This window comes from Pongo pygmaeus, chromosome 1 (assembly GCF_028885625.2).
Source record: "Pongo pygmaeus isolate AG05252 chromosome 1, NHGRI_mPonPyg2-v2.0_pri, whole genome shotgun sequence".
NCBI classification, from domain to species: Eukaryota; Metazoa; Chordata; class Mammalia; order Primates; family Hominidae; genus Pongo; species Pongo pygmaeus.
Genome location: NC_072373.2, coordinates 43,019,184 through 43,045,532, shown reverse-complemented (window position 1 = coordinate 43,045,532; position 26,349 = coordinate 43,019,184). Strand labels below are relative to the sequence as shown.

Genomic DNA, 26,349 nt, shown 5'->3' with positions numbered 1-26,349 from the left:
CCTCCATCCTCAGCCAAGTGGACCCGATCTTGTTATATGAATGCCTTTCTTTTCCTGGCTTGTTTGATGTGGAAGCACACACCCCAAATGACTGCTTAAGTAATGGGGAAAGGCCAATGCTTAATGAAGCACTAACGTGTATCATCTAGTTGTTTAAATGGAGCGTGCCTGGTCTCCACCCAGTCCCTCCGCCCTCGCCTCCTCTGCCACAACTAGGGTAGAGAGGCTGAGGAGTTATTTATTCTCCAGACACTTTTTAAAACTCCTAGCTCCTCTGTGGCAGCACTGAGACTGGAGCAAGAAGGTAGGGAGCTGTGAGATGAGATATGCAGCTGCTCTGAGAGGAGAGAATCCTCAAATGCAGGAGGGATGGACAGACTGCTGCTTTCTATAGCTTCCAGAAAGAGCATCGTTTCCTTCTGCTTTGAAAGCTCCTAATGCTGTTTAAGTGGCAGCCGTCTCTCCTGTGGTTATGCTGGGGCCATGGTGCTGAATGGACTGTCTTGTCTCATAGAATGATTTTAACCAGACCCTGGAAAGTAGCAAGGCAGAGAACTGGACTGGCACTCTGGACTTTCTCTCCTCAACTGTCAAACAGAAGGTGGAGGTTGAAAGAGAAGCTTCCCCAGGGTTTTTTGGCACCCTGCCCAGATTTCCTGCCCAACTCTCAGCATCCTATGATTAATGGGATTCCCAGGTTGGGGATGCCTCTGAATGCCCCACCCCTCCTCCCTGCCCCACTAATCTCCTCACTTAAAGATAGGAGGGAGAGGAAGGGAGAAGCTGCAGGGAATATGTGCTAACATCAGTTACACGCAAGCCTGTACTTACACAGAGATCTAACATTTTAAAATAAATTCTTGAGCACTCTTTAGACAAACTGCAAAGTTTAGGAAAGTGTGCAATACTCCTTGGCTCATTGGCCCCAGGAATTGGAGCCTCACTTCTTATTATACCAGAGCCTCCTACCCACCTTTTTTGCCCTGTCCTTTTCCTGCCTTGGATGATTTCCCAGATGATTAATTTTTTTCTCTAATCTTTTATCTAATGACTTCTTTTTTTTTTTTGAGATGGAGTCTTGCTATGTTGCCCAGGCTGGAGTGGAATGGTGCCATCACGGCTCACTGCCAACTCCACCTCCTAGATTAAAGGGATTCTCCCACCTCAACCTCCCCAGTAACTGGGATTACAGGCGCATGCCACCACGCCTGGGTAAGTTTTGTATTTTCAGTAGAGATGGGGTTTTGCCATGTTGGCCAGGCTGGTCTCAATCTCCTGACCTCAGGTGATCCACCCACCTCAGCCTCCCAAAGTGCTGGGATTACAAGCGTGAGCCACCACGCCTGGCTGATCTTACGACTTTTTTTTTTTTTTTTTGGTGAGATGGAATCTTGCTCTGTCACCCAGGCTGGAGTGCAATGGTGTGATCTTGGCTCACTGCAAATTCCACCTCTCAGGTTCAAGCGATTCTCCCGCCTTAGCCTCCCAAATAGCTGGGATTACAGGTGCCCACCACCACGCCTGGCTAATTTTTTTGTATTCTTATTAGAGATGGGGTTTCACCATGTTGGCCAGGTTGGTCTCAAACTCCTGACCTCAGGTGATCTGCCGGCCTCGGCCTCCCAAAGTGCTGGGATTACAGGCATGAGCCACCAGGCCCAGCCCAATCTTATGACTTTTAAGGCATTTTCTTTTATGTGAAGAAAGCCTGTTAGATAATTTCTGTTCTTTCTTCCTCACCACCAAAAGGACTCAGACTAAGCAAGTTTGGGCATTGAGGGCCAAACTTTGCTTGTAGAAAATCTTTACTCTTGGGTTATCAGATCGCTCCATGGAGAATCAAGACAGTCTAAGCATAGTCCATAAGTAAGACAGAGCAGGGCCTTGGGGTCATACAAATGCATTCATATGTGCTCACATTTGTATGTGTGAGTGAATGGGTTTACTCACACATTTATGCACCAAATGTGCTACTATGGAGGGACCAAGGCTGACCATTCATTAGTGCTGCAAATTGCCTTAATCTAAAGATGACAAGTTCTAGCAATAAAGAAAAAAAAGAAACTATAAATCGTTCTGTGTGTAAGTCAGCACGTCCCCGCCTTCTGAATGTATTTGTCACCATGATGCAGGAGCCCCTTGTTCTTGCCATAGAGGGATAATTGATGTGTATGAATATTCTAGAATGGAAATCGAACAGATGTTGAAAATAATGGCTCAGAATAATATTTTTGCACATAAGAGCTGAGCCTTTGGTAACGAGAGACAGTTAGGGGTGGGGGATGGCATTGCTCAAGATGAGCTGAACTGTAAGCAACAATTACCAACCTTTAAAGGCAAGGAAATGCCCTGCCTTCCCTCCCCCAGCCCTTGGAGTTCCCTTTGCAAGAGCTTGGATAGCGAGGAGTGTGGGAGCTGATTTTTACTTCCCTCAGCTCAGCACCTGCTAGGGTTTGCCTCTGGTTTAAATAATGCAGATCTAAAACAGATCAAGCTTCATTAACTGTGGACCCAAAGAAAGCAATATATATTACATCATTTCCCATGTAGACATGCATGTATATTTTTTTAAAACATGAGAATACTTCTCATGAACTTGAAGATTTTCAGTTTCATTTTTTTAAAAGCTAGCAATGACCCTTAAACTCCTAAGGCCCACCGTTGGATTGAGAACGATGATTTGCTAGCAGTATCAACATTGTATCTCCCATCTCCCTTGCCACCTCAGTCAAACCTAACAGGAGAATTTACTATGAATCTAAAGCTAGAATATCCATATCTTCTCTGTTCTATCCCGCAAACAACTCCTCTTGTTCTCTCAGCCTCCAACTCTGTGTGTGTGTGTGTATGTGTGTGTGTTCATATACTCAGGAGCAAGTAAACTTGGCCTTCCACCCCACCACACACACATCCAACATAAGAGAAGCTGAATTTCATCTCTGGGAGGGCTTCTAATAATTTATTCTATTAAGTATGATCTGTGCTGCTATTGTTCCACTATCTCCATCTCTATGTTCCCATTGGGAAGCAGAATTGGCCCTAAGGTTTAGGGGGACTGACCTGGACTGGGAATCAGCATCAGAAACAGTTCTTGCCCAGAAAGAGGGTCTTGGTGCTTTCTCTTCTTTCTCTCTGTCTCCGTCTCTCTCTGTCTCTCTCTGTCTCTCTCTCTCTCTTTCCTCTCTTTTGCCACACACTGTTATACTGTGGCTGGCTAGGGGAGATAGGCATGGTAGTTATTAGGAGTGGGTCTCCCTCCTTCACTCCTTCTCCTTTAACGTAATGCTTTTTGCCTTTGTGTTTCCAACAGGTCAGCGGACAGATTGCAGTCTAGCCAGGTGAGTGTGGCCTGGGACAGGCCTGAGAAGTGATAGAGGCCTGGGGGATAGAGCAATCTTAGTCTGGGAGAGAGCCAAGGAGTTGAGTTGTAAAGGCATTGAATGACTTTACAAAGCAATGGCCTGGGGTGGGGTTTGTTTACTTCCCTTTGCCTTACTGACCCCATCTGATCTCAGATAGAAATGGGGTTTTCTGAGACTTTGAGAAGGAGCTAAGCAGAACTGAGTGAAAGGGGTTATCATTTGCTGAAATTGTCCCGGAGACCCCCAAACGCCACTGAATTGCAAGTAACATAAACATTCAACTGTAGAGGATTCTGGTAACCTAACCTTAGCTGCTAGACTTCAACATAGGGGCTTTGGGGAGTCTCTGACCCAGAGAAAGAAGATCAGGAGATGGCATTTGATTTTTTTTTTTTTTTTTATGCCCAGAAAAGAAGGCAGCCCCTAATTAGTAGTGACTGTTGCTGGATAATGAAATATTACATTGCATTGGCTTGCCAAAGAGTATTGGTAGAAATATTTGCCTGATGTACAAGTATGCACCCCTCCCAATCTTTCCCCACCTTCCCCCTCCTCCTCCACCCCAGCCAAATATTTTCCCTCTCAGTCACGGTGCTGCTATGAGAAAATTTGTGAGCTGTCGGAGAGCAAGGTATTCATTCATCCAACAGTTCTCAGATGCCTAGAAATGTGCTGATTTAACTAGAGAAGGGGCTTTAATGGGTTGGACTCCTTAGAGACCCTGGGTTAGTCCATTATATCAACCACTTATATCTGCCAAAACACGTAATAATCATGAGGCCATTTACAATTATAGGGTCATTATTTAGAGATAGCTTCATTTGGCTTTCATTGTTTTGTCATTGTGAATTACAATAAAGATCCCATTAATATACCAGTCTTGATGACTGGAGGGAACCAGGATAATGAGATTCTCTGGAACACATCTTTTTGGTGTTAGAGTCTTAGTGTAAGTTCACCTGAGCTCCTGAGTCTGTGGAAGGCTCTGTAGGACTGAAAAGAGCTGAGTTGAATTTCCGGGTGCTGAGTTATTTTGCTGTGAGACCTTGGGCCACTCTTTTCACCTCTCTGAACTCTGGCTTCCTCTTCTATAAGACCAGAGCACTCCACTAGATTCAAGGAGCTCTAGGATTCCAAAGGGGTTCCTCAGGAGTGGCCTGGTGGCAGGGGCAGAGCGATGACCAGCAACCAGGCTCTGGTCCCATCCTTCACTCAGAGCAGGACAGCCCTGGCTTCCTTGGTTTGGGTGTTGTGCCTCTGAGTCAGATTCCCTTTGAGAAGAGGCTTCTGAGGCTAAACGCAGATTGGAAAACATTGACCTAGAGGATTCTCAAGGTTCTTTCCAAACTAGATGTTCTACACTCTAAATCCAGAAAAATTGTTCCCTGTAAAGATAGCGATCTTTAAGGATTTCCTAGAGAAACAAAACAAAAAGCATCCTTTGGTGTTTCCCAGTGTCTCCTAGCAGACAAAAAAATCTTCTTATTGTCTAACCCAAATATATTTTACTACAAATTGAACCAGTCCTCTCCTATTCTAATTTTGAGTAGTGGTAGACATTAAAAGCAGGGACAGCTGTGCTTTTGTGAAAAAAAGAGCTTTAGTAGGCTTTATTGTGGAAGTAATTTATCAAGTCTCTTAGCCATTTCTGGGACTGAACTGAGTAATGTCACATGTTTCATTAGCCACCACACAGATTGTTTTTAATTATTAAAAACTTTACTTCTGGGTTTAAGAGTGATTGTTTATCTCATTCGTCCCAATTTTCTCTTTTTCTTCCTTGTTGCTGGATTGGTCCGCTCTGATTCGGCGGGATTGGTCACAGGCGCAGCTCAACTGTGAGGAAACAGGTAAGGGCCCAACCAGGGCCAGGCTGGTCTGGCCTGAAAATATAGCCCATCCCACAGGCATTTATTGAGCGCCACTGTGTGCAGGACAGACACCTCTGACTTCATGCCTGCATTTGGAATGTATCATTTAGTCATAGTATGTTTAATATTGTGGCAATGTCATTGATTTAACTAGTTGGAGTGGCCATAGTCATTTTGACTTGTCCCTCTCCTTTCTAGTCATTTATCCTCTTGCATACTAGAGGTTTGGTTTCATTGGTGCAGATTGTTCCAGAACTGCCCATGGCATCCTTTTCCAAGACCACAAAAGAGGCTTGACACTTCCTACATATGTGCTAACATATCAGTAACTCACAGCACCTAATTAGCTAGACCAGACAATCTCGCTTTAAGTTGGCAGATTTTGTTTGATTGTTTCTGGTGGCATAGTCATTCTAGATGGATTCCTAAGACATGCTAACAATGCGAAGATTAAGTCTGGTCTAGGAACGATAGGCAAGAGCCGTTCAACTCTGCAATTTGGTGCATGATCTTCAGTGTTGTGTTAAAATCTGCCACTGGGCAGCCAGCTCTCATTACCCATATTAGGAGGGATCTTAGAGAGCAGTAGCATGGATAATCCACATCAATGGATAATCTAAACAGCACTTGTGCTTGTTTAAAAAAAATTAATTGAAGTATTTTTTGCAGTAGCAAAATTGACTTCCTAATTACACTTTATGGCAAATACTGAAATGATTTTATGTCCCCTAAGCTCATACCAGCTATGCAGTAGACAGCAGGGAGGGCGGGTGGAGAGAGCTCAGAAATATCTTTGTGTCTGCTCAGGGGAAAGCTAATCCAGGCTTTAAAAAATCATTTTGGGTAATTCTCAGTGGCTCTAGCCACAGGGGGATAATCGAATAAAGAGGGCGCATGGTTTCTATGGTGTTGGCAGCCCCAGCATTTCTTCAGCTCATCTGACTGCTCTGATGGGGTGGACCATTAAGCTGGGGAACTTGGATGATACAGGCCTCGCTTGTCTCAGCTTTGCTGTCACTATTTTCCCCTTCTCTACTTTGAATCTCACCTTAATGAGTGTGCCATCAGATGCAATTACACATTTTTTAAATTATAAAAATTTAATTGCAAGTCTCCTCCCTCTTTTTCCTCTATTTCTTTCTTCTTCCTCTTTCTTCCTTAATTTCATTTAAAACTAGAGAGAATGGAGTGACTCCTAGAGATAATTTAGTGCTTTTAAAATTAATAGGTGCATATCTTGCAGAGGGAGCAAGCCGTTTTCCCTTTAACATTAAGAAAAGAAATGAACTTGAAGTTTGTTCTTTTCAGTTCCTTGGCTGAAACCAGGCATCTTGCTTATAGCTGGAGCATGTTTGCAAGGGGTTTGCAGCCTCCACTGTGGCTGCAGGAGTGCCAGAGACATCAGTTTGGCAGGTGATATGTGCCCTTGGTTGGGCTCACCGTTGGAGAGGAACAGCACCTATCTGGTTTACATCCTGCTGCACCTAAGCAGTTGCAGGCAAAGTGTGTTTGCCTGGTGCTAGATTTGCATAGGAGTTACAGGATATACTAAAATCCCCAATCAAATAAAGACCTTGTTTTCATTCTGCTGCCCCAGTTTCTCTCTAGCAGTTCATATCTACTAGTGGATCAGCAAGAAGTTTTCCTCAGATGGTCAGGAAGATAAAATAGATAGTAAGTTACTTGGAAGGTGAGTAATCTTGTATAAGTAACAAGGAAATAATTGTTTGTTTATGGCAAATCAGGCAAACAAGAGGAAGAAGCTAGTAGTTTTTGGTTTTGAGGGTCCTTAATGGGTTCCAGTCATTTTGGACCCTGTCAAAGATTAGATTTAAACCATCCCAGACCTTTTTTAAAAAGGAGACAGTCCCACTGCTGCTTCCAGACCTTCCCTGCTTCCTATAACCTCAGCATTATTTCTCTCCTGGCCATGACTTCGTATCTTCTTTGTTGGCCTTTCTCCATTCCTCTAAATTGAGGCATTTCTCCAGGGCTCTGTCCTCTCACGATGTCTGTCTGTATTCTTTCCCTTGTCACTCTTGTTCCCTTAGATGAATCTTTCTCTTCTTCCCTAAGCATTCTTTTGTTCTATAATGCTGTCCTTTTGAGTCCAATGAGTAACTCCTCAGTGCTTGAAAGTTGTGATAGCACCTTCTACCTTCAGCATCAGTCTCACCATCCCCCATCACATTTTGATTTGCGTAGCCCCTCCCCTCACTTCTCTGTTCGTGTTCAGGGGGACTCCATTCTTCACAGTCTCTGAGGCCCCAAATCTTACCTTTGATGCTTTTTTCATCATTACTCACATATAATCTGTTGTCAAGATTTGTATTTTCTCCCTTGGGTAAAAATGAAAATTAACAAATGTAGTACAAATAAGCACCTAACAAAAACTCTAACCCTCTTACTCATGTGAAATTATGCCAGATAATGCATAGTCACAGATTTTCTGGCCACCTTTCTGATTTTTTTTGTTGTTGTTGTTTTGAGACAGGGTCTGGCTCTGTCACCCAGGCTGGAGTGCAGTGGCACGATCTCGGCTCCGTGCAGCCTCCACTTCCTGGGCTCAAGCAGTGCACCCACCACAGCCTCCTGAGTAGCTGGGGCTACAGGTGCACACCACCACGCCTGGCTAATTTATGTATTTTTTTTTTTTTTTATAGAGACCGGGTTTCATCATGTTGCCCAGGCTGGTCTCAAATTCCTAAGCTCAAGTGATCCACCTGCCTCAGCCTCCCAAAGTGCTGGGAGCCACCGCACCTGACCCTTTCTGATTGTTTTCTCCTGCAAATCACTGGGCCACTACTTTACTATGTTTTCCAACTTAGGCCCTACCTTTCTCCCTCTACTTTTGGTTTAAAGTTCCCTTAATCTGATTGGATGAGAATTTGGCCTGATTCCTTAAAGGCCCCTTCTAACCCTTAGATTTCATTACCAAAAGAGAAAAAAAGCGTATGAAGGAATTAAACTGACAAGGATTTCTAACGTTGGAGGAGGGAAGAAGAGAAAGAGAAAGGAAGAGACGAATAGTACATAGAAACGTAGACACTGCTCAGTCAGGGCTCATGCCTATAATCCCAGCACTTTGGGAGGCCGAGATGGGTGGATCACCTGAGGTCAGGAGTTCGAGACTGGCCTGGCCAACATGGTAAAACCCCGTCTCTACCAAAAATAGAAAAATTAGCCAGCCGTGGTGGTGGGCACCTGTAATCCCAGCTACTCGTGAGTCTGAGGCAGGAGAATCACTTGAACCTGGGAAGCGGAGGTTGCAGTGAGCCGAGATCGTGCCATTGCACTTCAGCCTAGGTGACAAGAGAGAGACTCTGTCTCAAAATAAAATAAAATAAAATAAACTCAGTCAATTCTATGCAAAGGCAGTGGTGAAGTGCACGTCTCGTGGCACCACAGGAGTGCACAGGCACATCCCAGGGAAATTAATTTACTCATTGCTCAGAAACATTACAACGAGAGAGGAGGCTGGCAGGAGCGTTCAAAGCCTTTGTGACTTTGTCCATTTTGTGCTCCTACTGGACTCTTAGACTCCCCTGGAGCAGTGGGGACTAGAACAATGCTTGTGCAGTAGGACAGGTCATCTGTAGCCCACCCTTGCCTGCCACAGATTATCCATTGGGGGCTGCATGTGATGCTGGTAACCACGGACGTGCAGGTTAATATTTTTCTTGCCCTGTTTCCTGCCAACCCTTCGTACTTACCTTTAACTACCACTGATGTTCCATTTCCTGCAGACCAAATTTTTTACTCACACAATTTGTTGAAGCCAGTAGCCTGTAAGCTTTCCAGCTTTCCTCTCTTTAGGTCATAATATATAAACCTAGGACCAACAAAACTATGCAAACGCTCATATCACTATCTTCATTATCACTGCTGCTACTATTTTTTAATAATTTATATTAATACACAATAATTGTACATACTTATCGGGTACATGTAATATTTTGATACATGCATACAATTTGTAATAACCAAATCAGGGTAATTAGGGTATCTGTCACCTCACATATGTATCATTTTTTGGTGTGTATGTATTGGGAACATTCCAAATCTTCTATCTTTTTTGAAATATCCAATAAATTATTATTAACTATTATCATCCTACTGTGCTATCAAACATTAGAACTTATTTCTTCTATCTAACTGTATTTTTATACCCATTAACTAACCTCACTTTTTTTTTTTTTTTTTGAGACAGGGTCTCGTTCTGTTGCCCAGGCTGGACTGCAGTGGTGCGATCTCAGCTCACTGCAACCTCTACCTCCGCGATTCAAGCTATTCTCATGCCTCGACCTCCCAAGTAGCTGGGATTACAGGCGTGCACCACAATGCCTGGCTTATTTTTGTATTTTTAGTGGAGACAGGGTTTCACCATGTTGGCCAGGCTGGTCTCGAACTCCTGACCTCAGGTGATCTGCCTGCCTCAGCTTCCCAAAGTGCTGGGATTATAGGCGTGAGCCACTGCACCCTGCCCCAACCTCACTTTTTTTTTTTTTTTTTTTTGAGATGGAGTTTCGCTCTTGTCGCCCAGGCTGGGGTGCAATGGCGCAATCTTGCCTCACTGCAACCTCCACCTCCTGGGTTGAAGCAATTCTCCTGCCTCAGCCTCCCGAGTAGCTGGGATTACAGGCACCTGCTGCCATACCCAGCTAATTTTTGTATTTTTAGTAGAGACAGGGTTTTACCATGTTGGCCAGGCTAGTCTTGAACTCCTGACCTCAGGTGATCCACCCGCCTCAGCCTCCCAAAATGCTGGGATTACAGGCATGAGCCACCTCACCCGGCCCAATCTCACTTCCTAACCCCTCAGTCCCTGCTACCCTTCCCAGTCTCTGGAAACCATCATTCTACTCTCTGACTTCATGCGATCAAATTTTTTAGCTTATGGATACAAGTGAGAATATGCAGTATTTATCTTTCTGTGCCTGGCTAATTTTACTTAACACAGTGTCCTCCAGTTCCATCTATATTGCTGCAAGTGACAGAATTTTATTTTTTTTTATGGCTGAATAATATTTCATTGTGTGTATATACCACATTTTACCCATTCATCCATTGATGGACACTTAGGTTGCTTCCATATCTCAGCTATTGTGAATAATGCAGCAATAAATGTGAGAGTGCAGTTATACTGATACTTCAACATACTGATTTCTTTTCTTTTGGATCTATAGCCGGCAGTGGGCCTGCTGGATCATATGGTAGATCTACTTTTAGTTTCTTGAGGAGCTTCCATACTGTTTTTTTGTGGTAGCTGTACTAATTTATATTCCTGCCAGCAGTGTACAAGCATTCCCCTTTCTCTGCATCCTTGCCAGCATTTGTTATTTTTTGGCTTTTTGATAATTGCCATTTTAATTGGGGTGAGATTATTTAAAAATTTGCGTTTCTCATGATTAGTGACATTGAGCATTTTTTCACACACCTGTTGGCCATTTGTATGTCTTCTTTTGAGAATGCCTATTCAAATCATTTGCCCATTTTTTAATCAGATAGTTTGGTTTTTTGCTATTGAGTTGTTTGAATTCTTTATATATTCTGGTTATTAATCCCTTATCAGATGGATAGTTTGCAAATATTTTCTCCCATTCTTTAGGTTGTCCCTTCACTCTGTTGATCGTTTCCTTTGCTCTGCAAAAGCTCTGTAGCTTGAGATAATCCCATTTGTCTGTTTATGCTTTTGTTGCCTATGCTTTTGAGATCTTACTCAAAAAATCTTTGCCCAGACCAGTATCCTTGAAGCATTGCCCCAGTGGTTTTTTTTTTAGTCATTTCATAGTTCAGGTCTTACATTTAAGTCTTTAATCCATTTTGATTTGTTTTTCTATAGGTGAGAGATAGGGCTCTAGTTTCATTCTTCTGCTGCTATTATTTATAAATGAGAAATGTAGTAACAGAAGTCTGTAAACATAAAAAGACTTCCCCCAAATTGAGCTTTTCTGGCATTTTTATAGTAGAACCCAGTTTCTTCCTTAGAATAAGGAAGAGAAGACAAAGATTCTTCCCCTGAGATCACCCTAGCCTAACTGGCCAGTCAGTGATGCCAACAAGAGGGCAGACACTGGCTGCTGTAGCTGGAAAGCTGGAGGAAGCAGATGGGTTTGGGGGTCATGAAGATGAGCATCTGGGTCGCTGCGACCGTCCTGACACCAGCTTCACCTTGGCACATACAGTACTCCCTTTGGCATCATCCCTGGTTCCCAGAAAGTTGGAGAGGTAGAGGCTAAGCCAGCTTTTCTCTCAGCCTTTTTTGTGAAACCCAGCCGCTTACCTAATAGTGGCCAAACCCTATGGCTACAGTGGCAAATTCAGAGCCAGGGGAGGGATCCACGCAGACCTGTCAAACGGGCAGAAGCTACACAGACCCATCGCACTTGACAGTCCAGTCTCTGTCCTGAACATCTAAAGCCCTTTCTAGTTAAGTTCAGTCCCCTCTCCCTGATCTCTTTCTTCCACACAGCTGAATTATTGTACATTCAGCTGCATTATAAAACCCTGCTGGTTTAGGCCAGGCACGATGGTTCATACCTATAATCCCAGTGCTTTGGGAGGCTAAGGCAGGAGGATTACTTGAGGCTAGGAGTTTGAGACCAGCCTGGGCAAGATAGCAAGACCCTCTATGAAAAAATAAAAATGTGCTGGGTGTGGTGTGGGTACCAGTAGTTCCAGCTACTTAGGAGGCTGAGGCAGGAGGATCACTTGAGACTACTTGCTCAAGGTTACCTTGAGCTATGATCGCACCACTGCACTCCAGCCTAGGCTACAGAGGGAAACCCTATCTCTAAAAACAATAAATTAATTTAAAATATAAAATAGGCCGGGCGTGGTGGCTCACGCCTGTAATCCTAGCACTTTGGGAGGCCGAGATGGGTGGATCGCGAGGTCAGGAGATCGAGACCATCCTGGCTAACACAGTGAAACCCCATCTCTACTAAAAATACAAAAAAAATTAGCCGGGCATAGTGGTGGGCGCCTGTAGTCCCAGCTACTCGGGAAGCTGAGGCAGGAGAAAGGCGTGAACCTGGGAGGCGGAGCTTGCAGTGACCTTAGATCGCACCACTGCATTCTATCTAGCCTGGGCGACTGAGCGAGACTCCGTCTCAAAAAAAAAAAAAAAAAAAGAGAAATTGTATATATAAAATAAAACCCTACTAGTTTTGAGTAATACTTGGTATGCACACCTGGCAATGTTTGCTGAACGCCTAGGGTGCAGTATGGGTAGTGGCAAAGTGTTAGGTCTCCGAGGGAGATTGCCTGGGTTTGAATCCTGGTTTTGCCACTTGCCAGCTCTGTGACCATAGCAGCTACTTAACCTCACTAAGCCTTCATTTCTTCATTTTTCTTTTCTTTTTCTTTTTTGAGACAGGGTCCCGCTCCATCACCCAGGCTGGAGTACAGTGGCTTGATCTTGGCTCAGTGCAACCTCTGTCCTCTGGGCTCAAGCAGTCCTCCCACCTCAGCCTCCCAAGTAGCTGGGACCACAGGTGTGCAACACCACGCCAGGCTATTTTTAGTAGAGACAGAGTCTGTTGCCCAGGCTAGTCTCACGCTCTTGATCTCAAGTGATCTGCTGGCCTCGGCCTCCCAAAGTGCTGAGATTACAGGTGTGAGCCACCGCACCTGGCCTCACTTTTTCATTTTAATGAGTATAATAATAATAATATGTACTGCATAGGATTGTTACCAGCACTAGTCCATCTAAAACACTTAGTACATGGCCTCACACCTCTTTAAATTCCTCTATAAATGGTAGGCACTAATGTTCATGTGTTAATAGGAAATGTTACTCTCCTTGCCTCCAGTCCCCTCCCCAGTCTGTAGAAGGCAAATTGAGGCCCAAAAAAGTTCAGTGACATGAGCCAGATTGTGAAGCAAAACAACAGAGCAAAGATTGACATCTGGGAGGCCTGCTTCTTTGCTTAGTACCTGTTAGTCCCCACTATGTAGAGTTAGTTTTTCTTTTCTATCTTACCTTTATACCAAACAAACCCTCTTTCTGAAGCTCCCATTGGTTCACTCTGCTACCTTCAACTGAGAATAATTGAGCACCTCTTATGTGAGAGCATCATGGCCAACCCTGGACACCCAGGAATTGACATAGGATCTGCTCTTGTGAAGTTTGAACTGTAGTGGTGACAAGTGCCAACAAATATTCACATCCACACATTGGAGTCACAATCAGGGTTGAGGAGAACATACCCCCAGCAGGAGCAGCTCATGCAAAGCCACGAGGCAGAGGAGGACTTTGCAGAACAGAAACGTGGCCAGCATAGCTGTAGCAGAAGCTAGGGGAAAGAACAGGCAGTGGAACTGGAGGCACAGGCAGGATTCCTGGCATGCAAGGCTGTGTAAGAGAGTAATGAGAGGTCTTTGAAAGAGTTTAAATAATGAAATGTGCCGTTTTAAAGATTACCTAATTACTATGTGAAGGAAGAGAAGTGCGGGTCAGAAGATGGCAAGGATGGGAATTGAGGTATTGGTGGATTGAACTAGGTTGGTGGCAGTTGAGATAGAGAGAAGCGAATGGATTTGAGAGACATTTAGAAGGCAGACATGACAGAATATTGATTAATTAGGTGGTGGAGAAGGTGGTGAGAAACTGGTTTGGGACAGAAGATGATCAGTTTTATTTAGGACATGCTGACTTTAAGGCATCTGTGTAGCATTCCATGTGGGTGGTTGTATTTTTGTGCTCTGGAACTTGGAGGACAGGCCAGGTGCTTCTTTGTAGACCGGCCAGTGATCCGCTAAGACAGTTCTGCACAGTTTGGCCTGTTTTCTCTGACCCCGGGCTATCCCTGTTTGAATATTCTAATGTTGTGTTTCCCTTTGGCTTTTCAGGACTCCAGCCAGGCAATTCCTCTGGTGGTGGAAAGCTGTATCCGGTTTATCAGCAGACACGGTAAGCAGGATGACAGCCTTGTCCATATTTGTGCAAAGATTGGGAAGAACTTCCAGGAATTCTTTGTAGAGTAAGAATAGAGATTGACTTCCCATCCTGACATTCTCAGAAAAGGAATAAATTCTTACTTGTCCACATAACTTTTGCTACCTCAAAATAGCCACACCTAGATATTGAAAGAAACGCATCATATATTTTGACACAAAATGCCTCAGCCACTTATCACACAGCATTTTTTTTAGCTTGAGAGTAAGTTTGAAATTGCAGCTGTTATGTAAATACAGCTGCTATTATGTGGTAACAGTAGTTTCACCATTACTCACAGTCTTTGCAAGTGTGGGTATCTCCCACTGTACAGCCTGACCATTTTGTCACTTTCTGTACCAGACTAGTTTGAAAACAACTCCTTTCCCAATGTTGCAGTGCTTCCTAATAATCAGTTTTTGTTCTGGTTTGGTCTCACTGGATACAGCATGGCCAAGAGCTGAGTTAGTAGCTGGTCTTAAAGTTGTATCCAACTTTTGAGAATCTGCAGAGGCAGGCTGCTTCTCAGCCTAGGTGAAATCATACTCTTCTACTTGGATGAAGCTGAATCTTATAAACACCATTCCTCACCAGCTACTGGTCTCATTGGACAGAATTTAGCGATCAAAATAATTGCCAGAGAATTGATTTCCCAGGGATTAGAGTGTTTATAAAAGACAGAACTAGTGCTATGAAAATTTCTAGGAACTGGGCATCAGAAATTGTTTTTAGATGCTGTTCTTTCTGTGATAGGAAAAGGGGCAGAGTGACCTTTCTGGAGCTAAGGAGGTAGATAAAATATTGCTTGTCTAAATTCAGAGGCAGCTATTCTCTCTCCCTCTCCTTGTCTTTTTCTCTCCCTGTAAACTGGGACATTGCTCAGGTTCATTTTTGGAATAGTAATTATTATAGCAGGGTTACAATTGATCTCATTCTAATCAGCTATAATTTTTAAATCTTATCCCTATTCATTTAAAGTAACAGCATTGTATATCAGTATTGAACAGTCAACAAGTTTATCAAGTCCCTGATCAATGCTGGGTACCATGCATTGCCATGTAGGAAAACAGAAACAGGAATAATATACTGTTCCTGTCTTTAAGTGGTTTTATGATGCAGTTGGGAGAAATAAGTAAGCAAGTGATAAGTTAAATAAAAAGAGTTAAGCTGTGGTAATTCAGAATAGAGTATAAGAAATTTCACAAGATAGTAATGATTAACAGTCAAACAGTTTGCAAAGATAAGTCCAAACTGAGTTCAGGGGAGGATGAATTATTTGTGCCTAAGAGACAATAGGAAGAAGAAAGTCTGAGCCACTGTTCATTCAGCATACATTTCATTCATTCAACGAATACATATTGGTTGCTTATTATATCCCAACAAAAAGTTTCTGCCTTCATGAACCTTACATTCCACTGAAAGGTAGATAAGCAAATGACCAATTGATCAGCCAGTAAATACAATATGTCAGGTATTGGTGAATGTCATGAAGAAAAGTAAAGCAAGGTAAGGGAATGGAGAAGGAAGAGAGGACACTGTTTGAAGCTGGTTCAGGGAAAAGGCTTCTCCTAAAGTGACATTAGGGCAGAATTGTGAGGGAGTAAGCCTTGTGGATATCTGGGGAAGAGTATCTTGGGGAGCGGGAACAAGTGCAGAGACCCTTGCCATATGCAGGAAGCCAGCGTAGCTGGAGCAGAGCGAGCGAAGAAGAAAGCGGCAGGAGATGAAGCTGGAAGCCAGACTCTTAGGGCCTCATGTGCTAAGATTGGATTTTATTCTGAGGGAGATGGGAAGCCACAGGAGAACTTTGAACAGGGAGTCATCTTTTTAAAGGATCCCTGGTGCTCTATGGAGCTAAGACTGTAAGAAGGAGACAGGAAGCAACTGCAGTAGCCCGAGGAAGACATGATGGTGGCCTAGACCAGGGTGTTAGCTGTGGTATTTGCTGAAAAGTGGACAGGTTCCAGATATTGTGGCATGAATGTACCTGTTTCTGCCCCTTACAGCCACAGTGTGTGAGTGCTTCACCATTACTGTGGTGAAACTCTGGGGAAACAGGCACATTTATATGTTACTGATGGGAATGCAAACTGATACAACTCTTTGGAAGGGAATTTGGCAGTATCTAACAAAACTTCATATGCACTTACGATCCAGCAGATTCTAGGAATTTGCTATGAAGTTACTTCTCCAACAGTACAAAAATGCATGCACACAAGGTTATTTGTGACAGCATTGTTTGTAATTGCAAAATATTAGAAACAACCTAAATGCCCATACATAGAGGAGTGGTTGAAGAAACTATGGGACATTCATTCAATGGAGTACTATACAAGAATGAAGACGATTTCCATGAACTGATATGGAGAGATTCCCAGGATATGTTGTTAAGTGAAAAAAACAAAATGTGAAAGAGTCTGTATCGTGTAGAATACTACAGATGCTCCTCGGCCTCTGATGGGGTTACGTACAGGTAAACCCATAGTAAGTTGAAAATGTACTCAATATACCTAGCCTAGGGAACATCAGAGCTTAGCCTAGCCTGCCTTAAATGTGCTCAGAACATGTACATTGGCCTACAGTTGTGCAAAATCATCTGGCAACACTATACACTGTAGAGTATGTGTTGTTTACCCTGGTAATCACGTAGCTGACTGGGAGCTGTGGTTCTTCGTTGCTGCCAAGCATTATAAGAGAATATCGTACTATATTTTGCTAGCCCAAGAAAAGATAAACATTGGAAGTATTTCTCCTGAATGCATGTCATTTTTGTACCATCATAAAGTCAAAAAATCATAAGTCAAACTATTGCAAGTCAGGGACTACATATATAGATATTCTTTTGCATTTCATTACCTTTCATATAAGAGAGAAGAAGATATAAGGATATCCGTGTATCTTCTCATTTCTGCAAAAAGAAATGCAGGAAGGATGAATCTAGGAACTAATATTTAATTGGTTACCTATAGGGGATGGATGGAAAAAATGTGAAAAGAATGGGGCAATAGGAAATGGTAAGGAGTGGTATTTCTCTTACCTTAGTGTAGTTTTGACTTTTAGAACAACATTAGTGTTTCCTGTACTCAAAAGATAAATAAACAAGCCAAGCATGGTGGCTCATGCCTGTAATCCAAGCACTTTGGGAGGCTGAGGTGGGCAGATCACTTGAGGCCAGGAGTTCAAGACCAGCCTGGCCAACATGGTGAAATCCTGTCTCTACTAAAAATAGAAAAAAATTAGCTGAGTGTGGTGTTGGGCACCTGTAATCCCATCTACTCGGGAGGCTGAGGCACAAGAATCACTCAAACCCAGGAGATGGAGGTTGCGATGAGACCACGCCACTGCACTCCAGCCTGAGTGATAGGGTGAGACCCTGTGTCAAAAAAAAAAAAAAAGATAAATAAATAAATAAAGGCAGAGTATGGGTACTACCCAAAATGGAATGCAGACAGTAACATATAAACCTAACTGTATTACAAGTGAATAACATAACCACAATGAAGAGAATGAGGAAGAAAATAACCTAAGTAATTTGTCTTGACCGTAATATAAATCTGAAGATAAAAAGATCTCTAAACAAATATTTTACAGTAATTAGTAATTTTTTTATCACACAGATATGGATTAGCAATTCTAAAAGTATTTTATATATATTCTAGGATCAAGCAAATAAATATATTGTGGATTTTTAAAAAATTGAGCACATAGTAGCTGCTCAAAAAACATCTGTTCCACTAAATTGATTTTTCCCAAATAGGGGCTTAAGGTATTCATGAACTCCCTAAAAAACCATGGTAAAAATTTTTGTGTATAGGCATTTAATGAGGATAGAGCTCATAACCTGTGTCAGTCTTGAAAGAGTCTGTGGCCCACTGAATGCTGGGGATTTTCACATCCTAACTATCCTCAAATCCCATGGGAGGTAGACATTATAGTCCCCATTATATAGATGAGAAAGCTCAGTGGTGGGTGAGGGTGATTCAGGAAGGCTTAAAGGAAGAGAAGGGATTTGAGGAACAATTGAAACTGAATCATGATGAAAAAAACAAACAAACAAAAAATACCACCATTTTCATGAGGAAGGGAGCAACGTAACGTGAACATGAGATGGCTGCTGTAGAAATCATTTCAGGAATTCTCCAGGAGAACAACTTTTGGCAATGGTTGGATCCCATGTACAATGGAAGGTTTTGTGACATTTCCAAATAACTTAGTCCAAGTCTGATGAGTTTTATACTTTCATGTTCATGTGAACTGAGAAAAAAATTAAAAGATCATGGATGTGTCACTTTGGTTATGCAAGGATTTGCCTGCATTATAATAAAAAGCCAACTGGTTTTTCCCTTTATTTTCTGGAAACCAGCCAATTATTCATGTTTCTGCTTCTAGAATCTAGAGATTCTGTCTGTTGAGCAAGAACACATAGTAGTCCCTCCAAAACATAAGTTCTCAGGAGGAAACAGAGACCAGACCTAAAGAGAGCTCCGTGTGTTCCAGGCCTGCTGCCTGATTTCCAATGAGCTCTCCTCTCATTTCTTCTTGTCCTGGACCCCCAGGCCAAGGCTGCTTTTCCTTGGTGTCCTAACCTACCAAAAAGTATCAAGATGATGACGCTCTTTCAGGAATTTGTGCAATGGCTTCACCAACTAGAACATAGTGAGTAGCCTGGTTTCCGAGATGACATTTGCTTATACCATGTTGTGACATGTGGCTGTTTCTCTCAAAGCACTTGTTGTTTACATACTATCTTTAAACAACATTATCTGGCTTTTACATCCCATTTGTAACTAGTATTGTAGTCCTGTTACACTGGTACTAATGAGGTTTTAACATTGCCTGCCACTCTGTGAGGAATATTCTGGAGATTCCTTTACAGGAGCAGACAACTTAAGGCTTATTACAAGCCAGGTAGCTACATTTCCTCTGCTTACTTCTTAATGTTGTTTCAGTTGGATTCAAAATCTCAGTCCGGGCCTATGTGGTTTACCTCCAAAGGTCTAGCTGATAGAATTCATCTGCCCCCTCACTGAGAAACCCTCAAATAGTGGGCAAAATGTAGCATTAGTCTATTTTGTTTTCCTAAAATAAAATTTGAGATTTCTCCAGCATGTCAAGGTTTTTGAAGGATTGTGCCATAACAGAGGGATTTTGACAAAATGCTTAAGATTGAGACCCAGGGATCCTGAGAAAAGCTGAGCGGTCCTGATGCAATCAGAGATGCTAGTCCAGTCCAGCCCCTGGGGCTGGCACTGATGACACACTTGCTGGATTTCTCACCCGTTTTGCAGTTGCGTGTGTGGTGCTGTCTGTAAGCCATGTCCATGCTCAGACTGACCAATGTGGTTCCAGCCTCTGCACTTGCACTCCAGTAGGCTCCACAAGCCTGGTGTTGAGGACGAGTATGACTGCAGCTGCAAGGCCTGAGTTTGAGTCATGGCCCTGGTTCTTACTTCCTGTATAACTTAAGGCTGGCTATCACTCATCAATCCCCTCATACAGAGAATGAGATTGTTGCCAACCTTTACCTTGTTGTGACATTATTACTTGTGAGGACCAAGTAATTTATTTCTGTGAAAGCGTTGATTAGCAGCAGTCACTATGCCAGCATTTTTTTTTCATGATTTTTTTCTCTAACAAAACCAAGAAATTCTTGTGCACATTATCGTAGTATAACATTCATGCATGTTTGTCTTTAGAGTAAAGCTGTAGTCAGGAACCAGTGCCTAGCACAATGTCTGGCAATACTATCTGTTGACTGATGACTTAATAGCAAGCTTGTTCAACCTGTGGCCCATGGGCTGCAGCACAAATTCGTAAACTTTCTTACAATTTTACGGGATTTTGGGGGGATTTTTTTTTTTATCATCAGCTATCATTAGAATATTTTATGTGTGGCCCAAGACAATTTTTCTTCCAATGTGGTCCAGGGAAGCCAAAAGATTGGACGCTCCTGACTTATAGTTTCACGTCCTCTCTTTTTCATAAGTATCGAAAGCATTGCCCCCTTGAACAATCAAACCGTGTTAAAACAGCTAAAGCAATATTATAATCTCAGACCTTATGAAACTCCTCTGATGAGAACTAATGCCTTGACCTATTTCCCATTCTTTTTTTTTTTTTTTCTTTGAGATAGAGTCCACTCTGTCACCCAGGCTGGAGGGCAGTGGTGTGATCATAGCTCATTGTAGCCTCTAACTTCCAGATTCAAGTGAACTTCCTACCTCAGCCTCCTGAGTAGCTGGGACTACAGGCATGCCACAAGCACTGTGCCTGGCTACTTTAAAACATTTTTTACATACAGGGTCTCATTGTGTTGCCCAGGCTGGTCACAAACTCCTGGCCTCAAGCAGTCCTCCTGCCTCAGCTTCCTGAGTACATTTTTCTATTCTTGACCCTAGATGATTTTAAAAAGTACCAATGGGTCACTTCCTTGCTTTACAGATGGGAAAAGAGAGGCAAAACAAGGGAAGGAATTTGCCTCATAGTCGCCCTTGGAGTCAAAGGAGTCTCTAACTTGGTGCTTTCTAATGAAAATGAATGCCTCGAAATTATTCCAGTGACTTTTCCAACATCCTTGCACATGTTTTTCTCCTTTGGCCTAAAGAAGAGAGACAGCATGCTTAAATACACGCTGGCTGGGGGAGATAGATATTCAACTAAGCTTGGCACTATGCTTGTGAATTTGCTTTTTCTTCTTCTTGATCACTTTTCTGTGTATTTCCAGGACTACAGCATGAAGGAATTTTCCGGGTGTCAGGATCCCAGGTGGAAGTGAATGACATCAAAAATGCCTTTGAGAGAGGTAAGGAATCAGTCTTGAAGATAAAACCAAATATTTGCCAGCCTCCTGGGGTATTGGCTCCACCCTTTCTTCCCTAAGAGGTCTCCAGAGGTCAGGAAGCCAACTTACCTGTCTCTTCACGGGGTACCTGCTGTCTTGTACACATTCCCGTGTAGATATGCAGAGAAATACCAGGGCACATCCCACTTTCCTTCTTCCTTCGTAGCCCTACCCATCCTTCCTCTTTCACGCCGATGATCTGCCAAAACCCAAGAAGTTAACTATGATATCTGGGCGGTTTATGGCTTCATCCGGAACCCTTGGTAGCAGTTAATATCAAGGCTAATGCGCTTGTTCATTGTAGCCCATTTATTATTTTGTGGGCTATTAAGGTAATGGGCAAGCTTTGGCAATTTCCGTCACTGTAATGGATATATATAGTTTCAATTTGAGGTTGGCCCTATCATTAAGTCTAATTACATCTGATATGAAATTTTCCATAGGGAGCTCTGGCATGATTGTTCTGTAAGTAGGTGTTCTTGGTTGCAGGCCAGGAGACGTGAGAGCCAGTCTCAGGAGCTGGCCTCCTTGGCCTCATTTTTCTCCCCGCAGGGGCTCAGTCCCAGCCTGGTTTCATGATTCTTGTGAGAGACAGTTGCTGTGTCCCATCCTCAGCCCATAGGGAATGTCCCTGAGCCAGGCTGGCACAAGAGAGTTTATATTGGTGGACTCATCTGCCGCACTTTGGTCCTGGAGCCCCTGAGATGGAGCAGTCTTTGCTTTATCTGTTCCCTGGTCTGTCCCGCTCATGGCCACCATGCTGGGCAGAAAGCTGATGGATTGGGACCAGGACATGCATGGTTCACCCCCTCCCCACGTTCGTCCTGTGTGTTTTTGCTTCTCTCACTCTCTTTCCTTTTCGTGGGGGTTGCTTATCCTCAGGAGAGGACCCCCTGGCTGGGGACCAGAACGACCATGACATGGATTCCATAGCTGGTGTCCTGAAGCTTTACTTCCGGGGGCTGGAACACCCTCTCTTCCCCAAGGACATCTTTCATGACCTGATGGCCTGTGTCAGTAAGTACCATTCTGGCTTCAGATTGGCTTCTGGGCTACAGCACCAGTAGCAAGAGATAAAAAGTTTCCACAGGGTCTGTGTGTTCTCATAAGCTTTTCAATAAAGTTTTTCTTTTCCCCAGTGAAATTTCTCCTCAGCCTCACTCCTTCATCCTCTGGTGGAGGGGAGGAGGAAAGACTTTTCAGTAAGAATCTAGGACCCCCAAGTCAGGACTCCTGGCTTTTTTTTTTTTTTTTTCTTCTGATTCGTCTCTGGGCTTTATCTTCTTTTAGTAAAATACCTTTATTTTCAATTATGTATTTGAAGCTTACACATTAGTGCTTGTGTTTTTCATGGTACAAGGGGGAAAAGCATAAGCGTTGCAAATATTTCATGCTTGTTGCATTAAACAAGACATGGCTTACCTGCTAAATGTATTAATATGTGTTCTAGGAACAAAAGCCCTCTGCACATTTAAAAGTAGTAATAGGATATTTTCCCAAAGAGAAAGATATATTCTCTGCTTTATCCTCTTAGGAGTTCTCTGCCTCTTACTCTACAATTTGGGTCTTGAAAAGCTATTCCTAGCCATTTGGTTTAGCTTGTGGTACTGGAACACCCTCTCATTTGTTTGCCAGGGAAAACAATCAATGGAAACTTGGATTAATACAGGTCAGCCTGGAAGCAAGCCCTGTCTGACTGATGGCTCCAGAGGCTGGAGGGAATGGTACCTTTGAATGGAGAAAAGATCCTTCTTCCTAGGTTGACCAGATCTTCATACCTGCTGAGTTTCCAGTTTCACTCAGTATCTGCCCTGAGTACTTGTCCCTCTCTGTTATCCTGAGAAATGCCCAGGGCATTTGGGAAGCTGGCTTTCTGGTTTGTTTTGTTGACTTCTGTTTGTGGGAGTCTAGTGGAAGTGAGTTATGTGGGTGATTAAGAACGTGATTCCCTTGGGTCACGTCTTTGTCCTTTTCCAGGACTGGGCCTAGGTGAAGTATCTTAAGCTGAACTGGGGTTGCCAAGACAGTTCAATATCCGTTGGCTGCCCAGTTCTTCCCTAGAGATACACTATTCTTCCTAATCCAGTACTTCCCATCTCTTTTTCATATAAAGGCACTCATAGAAAATGGCAGTGTTTACATGGCACACTGTGGAAGTGAGAGGCTGCCTATGATGGAGGACCTGTAATTGACCTATAATTAACCTCTCCACAGCACAAGAAAACCTTTCAGCTCCCCTTCCCAATATCACTACATACCCAGGGGCCTGCTACCTCTTGCCTCAGGCCACTTTTTGCTCATTCATAGTGCAGATAAGGGAGGGAGAAGATAAGCCATACTTGTCCAGAGGATGAGATGGCACATGTGGAGTGAGCAGGACAGGCCTCTTGCACAGCCTCTCTTCCCACCGAGATGTAGGCCCTCTGAGGCTTTGTGTTGAGCAGTTATAGCAGGTTGGCGGCAGCTCCCTGTCAGTGGCTGTTTGAATAAGAGGGTGGTAGATGCTGTGGGGAACATTTCTAACCCCATTCCCTGTGCCCAAATCCAAATCCAAACTTGTTATTAATAACAACGAGATTACAACAACCCTAGTTCAGTTTAGTATTAATAATGTGTAGTAACAAGTTTGGATTTGGATTTGGCAGTTCCCTGTGCCCAAGAAGTATACACCTTACATCCGGCAATGGTAAATGTCTGGAGCCCAGCAGGTGCCCTTTTCTAACAGCCCTACTCCAAGGAGCAACAGGGATGACACTCCTGTCACTGCACCAGTGCTGTGGGTGGGCTTGATCTGATGCTGTCTGTGTTGCCCCTGCTGGTAGTAGGGACTCCTGATCATTACTGCCTGGGATCCCAGTCATAGTGGAGGATAACACATGGCTTTCTTCTTTTCAGCAATGGACAACCTGCAGGAGAGAGCTCTGCACATCCGGAAAGTCCTCTTGGTCCTGCCCAAAACCACTCTGATTATCATGAGATACCTCTTTGCCTTCCTCAATCAGTGAGTAGCCTTCCCAGTGAACAGCTGGATCAGGCTTTGGCTTGGGCTACTGGAAGTTCCTCTATGGACCTATGCCTATTCATCCATCCCAACAAAATATTTATTGAGCACCTACTCTGTGCTAGCCACAGTGCTAGACTTATTTAATACATCATTAAATAAAAGATGAAAGCCTTGATATAATTTAGCTCCTGTTCCAGGGAAGGAAACAGCCAATAACAGATATATCCGGTGGAATAAGTGCTTAGAAGAAAAATAAAAAAGAGTAAAGAGAGAGGAAAGAGTACAGGGGTCTGAATGAAAGGAGGGAGAAGCACTGTAGTTGAGATGGACAGCAGAGGCCTGTCTGAGAAGACAGTGTACAAGCAGCAGCCCAGAGGAGGAGAAAAGGGTGCCACGGGGCCATTTAAAACCCCAGAGTCATGGTAATAGCAAGTTTGGATTTGGATTTGGGAAGCAATTAGAAGATTTTTTTTTTTTTTTTTTTTTTTTTTTTTTGAGACAGAGTCTCGCTCTGTCTCCAGGCTGGAGTACAGTGGAGCGATCTTGGCTCACTGCAACCTCTGCCTCCCAGGTTCAAGCGATTCTCCTGCCTCAGCCTCCCGAGTAGTTGGGACCACAGGCGCGTGCCACCACGCCCAGCTAATTTTTCTGTTTTTAGTAGACACGGGGTTTCACCACGTTGGCCAAGATGGTCACCATCTCTTGACCTCATGATGTACCCGCCTCAGCCTCCCAAAGTGCTGGGATTACAGGCGTGAGCCACTGCGCCCGGCATGTTATTATCTGATTTGTGTATTTTATTTTTTTTAAACCTGCCAACTGCTTTGTGGAGAAGTTACTGGAAAGGGTCATGAAGAGAAACAGGGAGACCCTATCCCAAGGTTACCATCTGGTCTGGCCAGAGGTGTTAGTGGCTGAGTCTGGAGAGTGGTGAGGAGGGGTCAGGTTTGTGATACATTTTGAACGTAGCATTAACAGGATTTGCCCATGGATTATACATAGAATATGAAGAGAGAAATCCTAAATTGTTGGCATGAGCGACAGGGAATAGGGAGGTCATTTATGGAGTTGGAGAAGACAGGGTGTGGAGAAAGGAATCAAGACAATGTGTTGATGTGGTTGTGGTCATTTGAGGCACTTGTGAGATGTCCAGGTGGAGATTTTGAACAATTGGACCTAGGAATCCAACCCTTAAGGGAGAAACCAGGAGTGGAGCTGCCAGTGCAGGAGTCGCCCATGTACTGGTGGTATTTAGCTAATCACCCAGGGAACGGATGTGTCTGCAACAAAGGTCTGAGGAGCAGAGGGGCCGCGGGCGTGGATGGAGCATTTCTTCTCATCCAAGCAGCATGTCCTTGTGTGGAGCAAGCTTTGGAGTCACCACATGACAGGAAAGGCACCAAGCAAGGACATGTGATTCTTCCCCTCTGAGGCACCTCTGTCTTTTCACTTTGGTTTTGCTGCAGTTTCGCCCTCAACAGCCTAGACCAAAGGTTATAAATGGGCACCCTGAGAGCCAGATAAAGCCGAAGATGTGTTCCCTTCAGGTGTCTATTGTGTCTTGGGAACAATGAAATCATACTTACATTTGGGGAAATTTCACTTTTTAAAAACCTAGATTTCTAGCTTCTTTTGAAAAATTATTAGATCTGGTGATACTGACTCTGCAGTCCCTGGTGGCAGCAATTCCCTGTGGAGTAAGGGCTGTACCCCCTAGATGGGGCAGGCACTCCCCGATTCACCACAGTCCCCAGCCCTCCCCGTTGTCCCCCAATCCCGAGGCTGAATTCAGTTGCTATTTATCATCACTCTTGCTTTGTGGTTTTCATAGAGAACGAAAATGTTTCTCTGGATCCATGAATCTATTAGAGTGGGGGAAACAAAAGGTAAACCAAGGGGCCAAGGTGTTTTTGCATATATTTCTTTGTGAAAATGAAGAGCCTTCTACAAGGTTAGTCTCTGCTTAAAAGGAATACAACTTTAGAGACCATTTCATAAGTACCAGCTTGCTTCCAAGTTTGTGGTCAACCTGGCCTTATAGGTATCTGGGTTAGTGGCCCCAGCTTGATACCTTTTCTGGGGTACCCACACTATCATGTAGCCCCCTTGCTGGCCCTGCAGAGCTACAGAGGGTCCTTGTTCCCCATCTTGTCTCTTCCACGTGGTTGTGTCTGCTCTATTCATTGGCCAGGCCCTGACTCAGCACCACCACTGCCTTTGGGTTGAACACCCCAGTGAGTCACACAGCGTGTTCACATGCAGCCTGGAAACTCTGCTAATTACTCTCGAGTTAGTCCCTTCAGGGCTACCAGTCATTGTCTCCCCTCAGAGAC

The 26,349-nt window shown here is 43.6% G+C and overlaps 1 protein-coding gene across 10 annotated transcripts in view; it reads left to right on the top strand.

Annotated features, from left to right (window-relative positions):
- Positions 1-26,349, top strand: part of SRGAP2 (SLIT-ROBO Rho GTPase activating protein 2) — a 252,236-nt gene that overhangs the window by 203,913 nt on the left and 21,974 nt on the right. For all 10 annotated transcript variants that reach the window (XM_054480813.2, XM_054480729.2, XM_054480845.2 and 7 more), the window contains 6 exons: positions 3,311-3,338; positions 5,188-5,212; positions 14,087-14,147; positions 20,896-20,973; positions 21,895-22,029; positions 23,908-24,013. In XM_054480813.2, the coding sequence (XP_054336788.1) occupies positions 3,311-3,338; positions 5,188-5,212; positions 14,087-14,147; positions 20,896-20,973; positions 21,895-22,029; positions 23,908-24,013 (433 nt within the window). The remainder of the gene's footprint in view (positions 1-3,310; positions 3,339-5,187; positions 5,213-14,086; positions 14,148-20,895; positions 20,974-21,894; positions 22,030-23,907; positions 24,014-26,349) is intronic.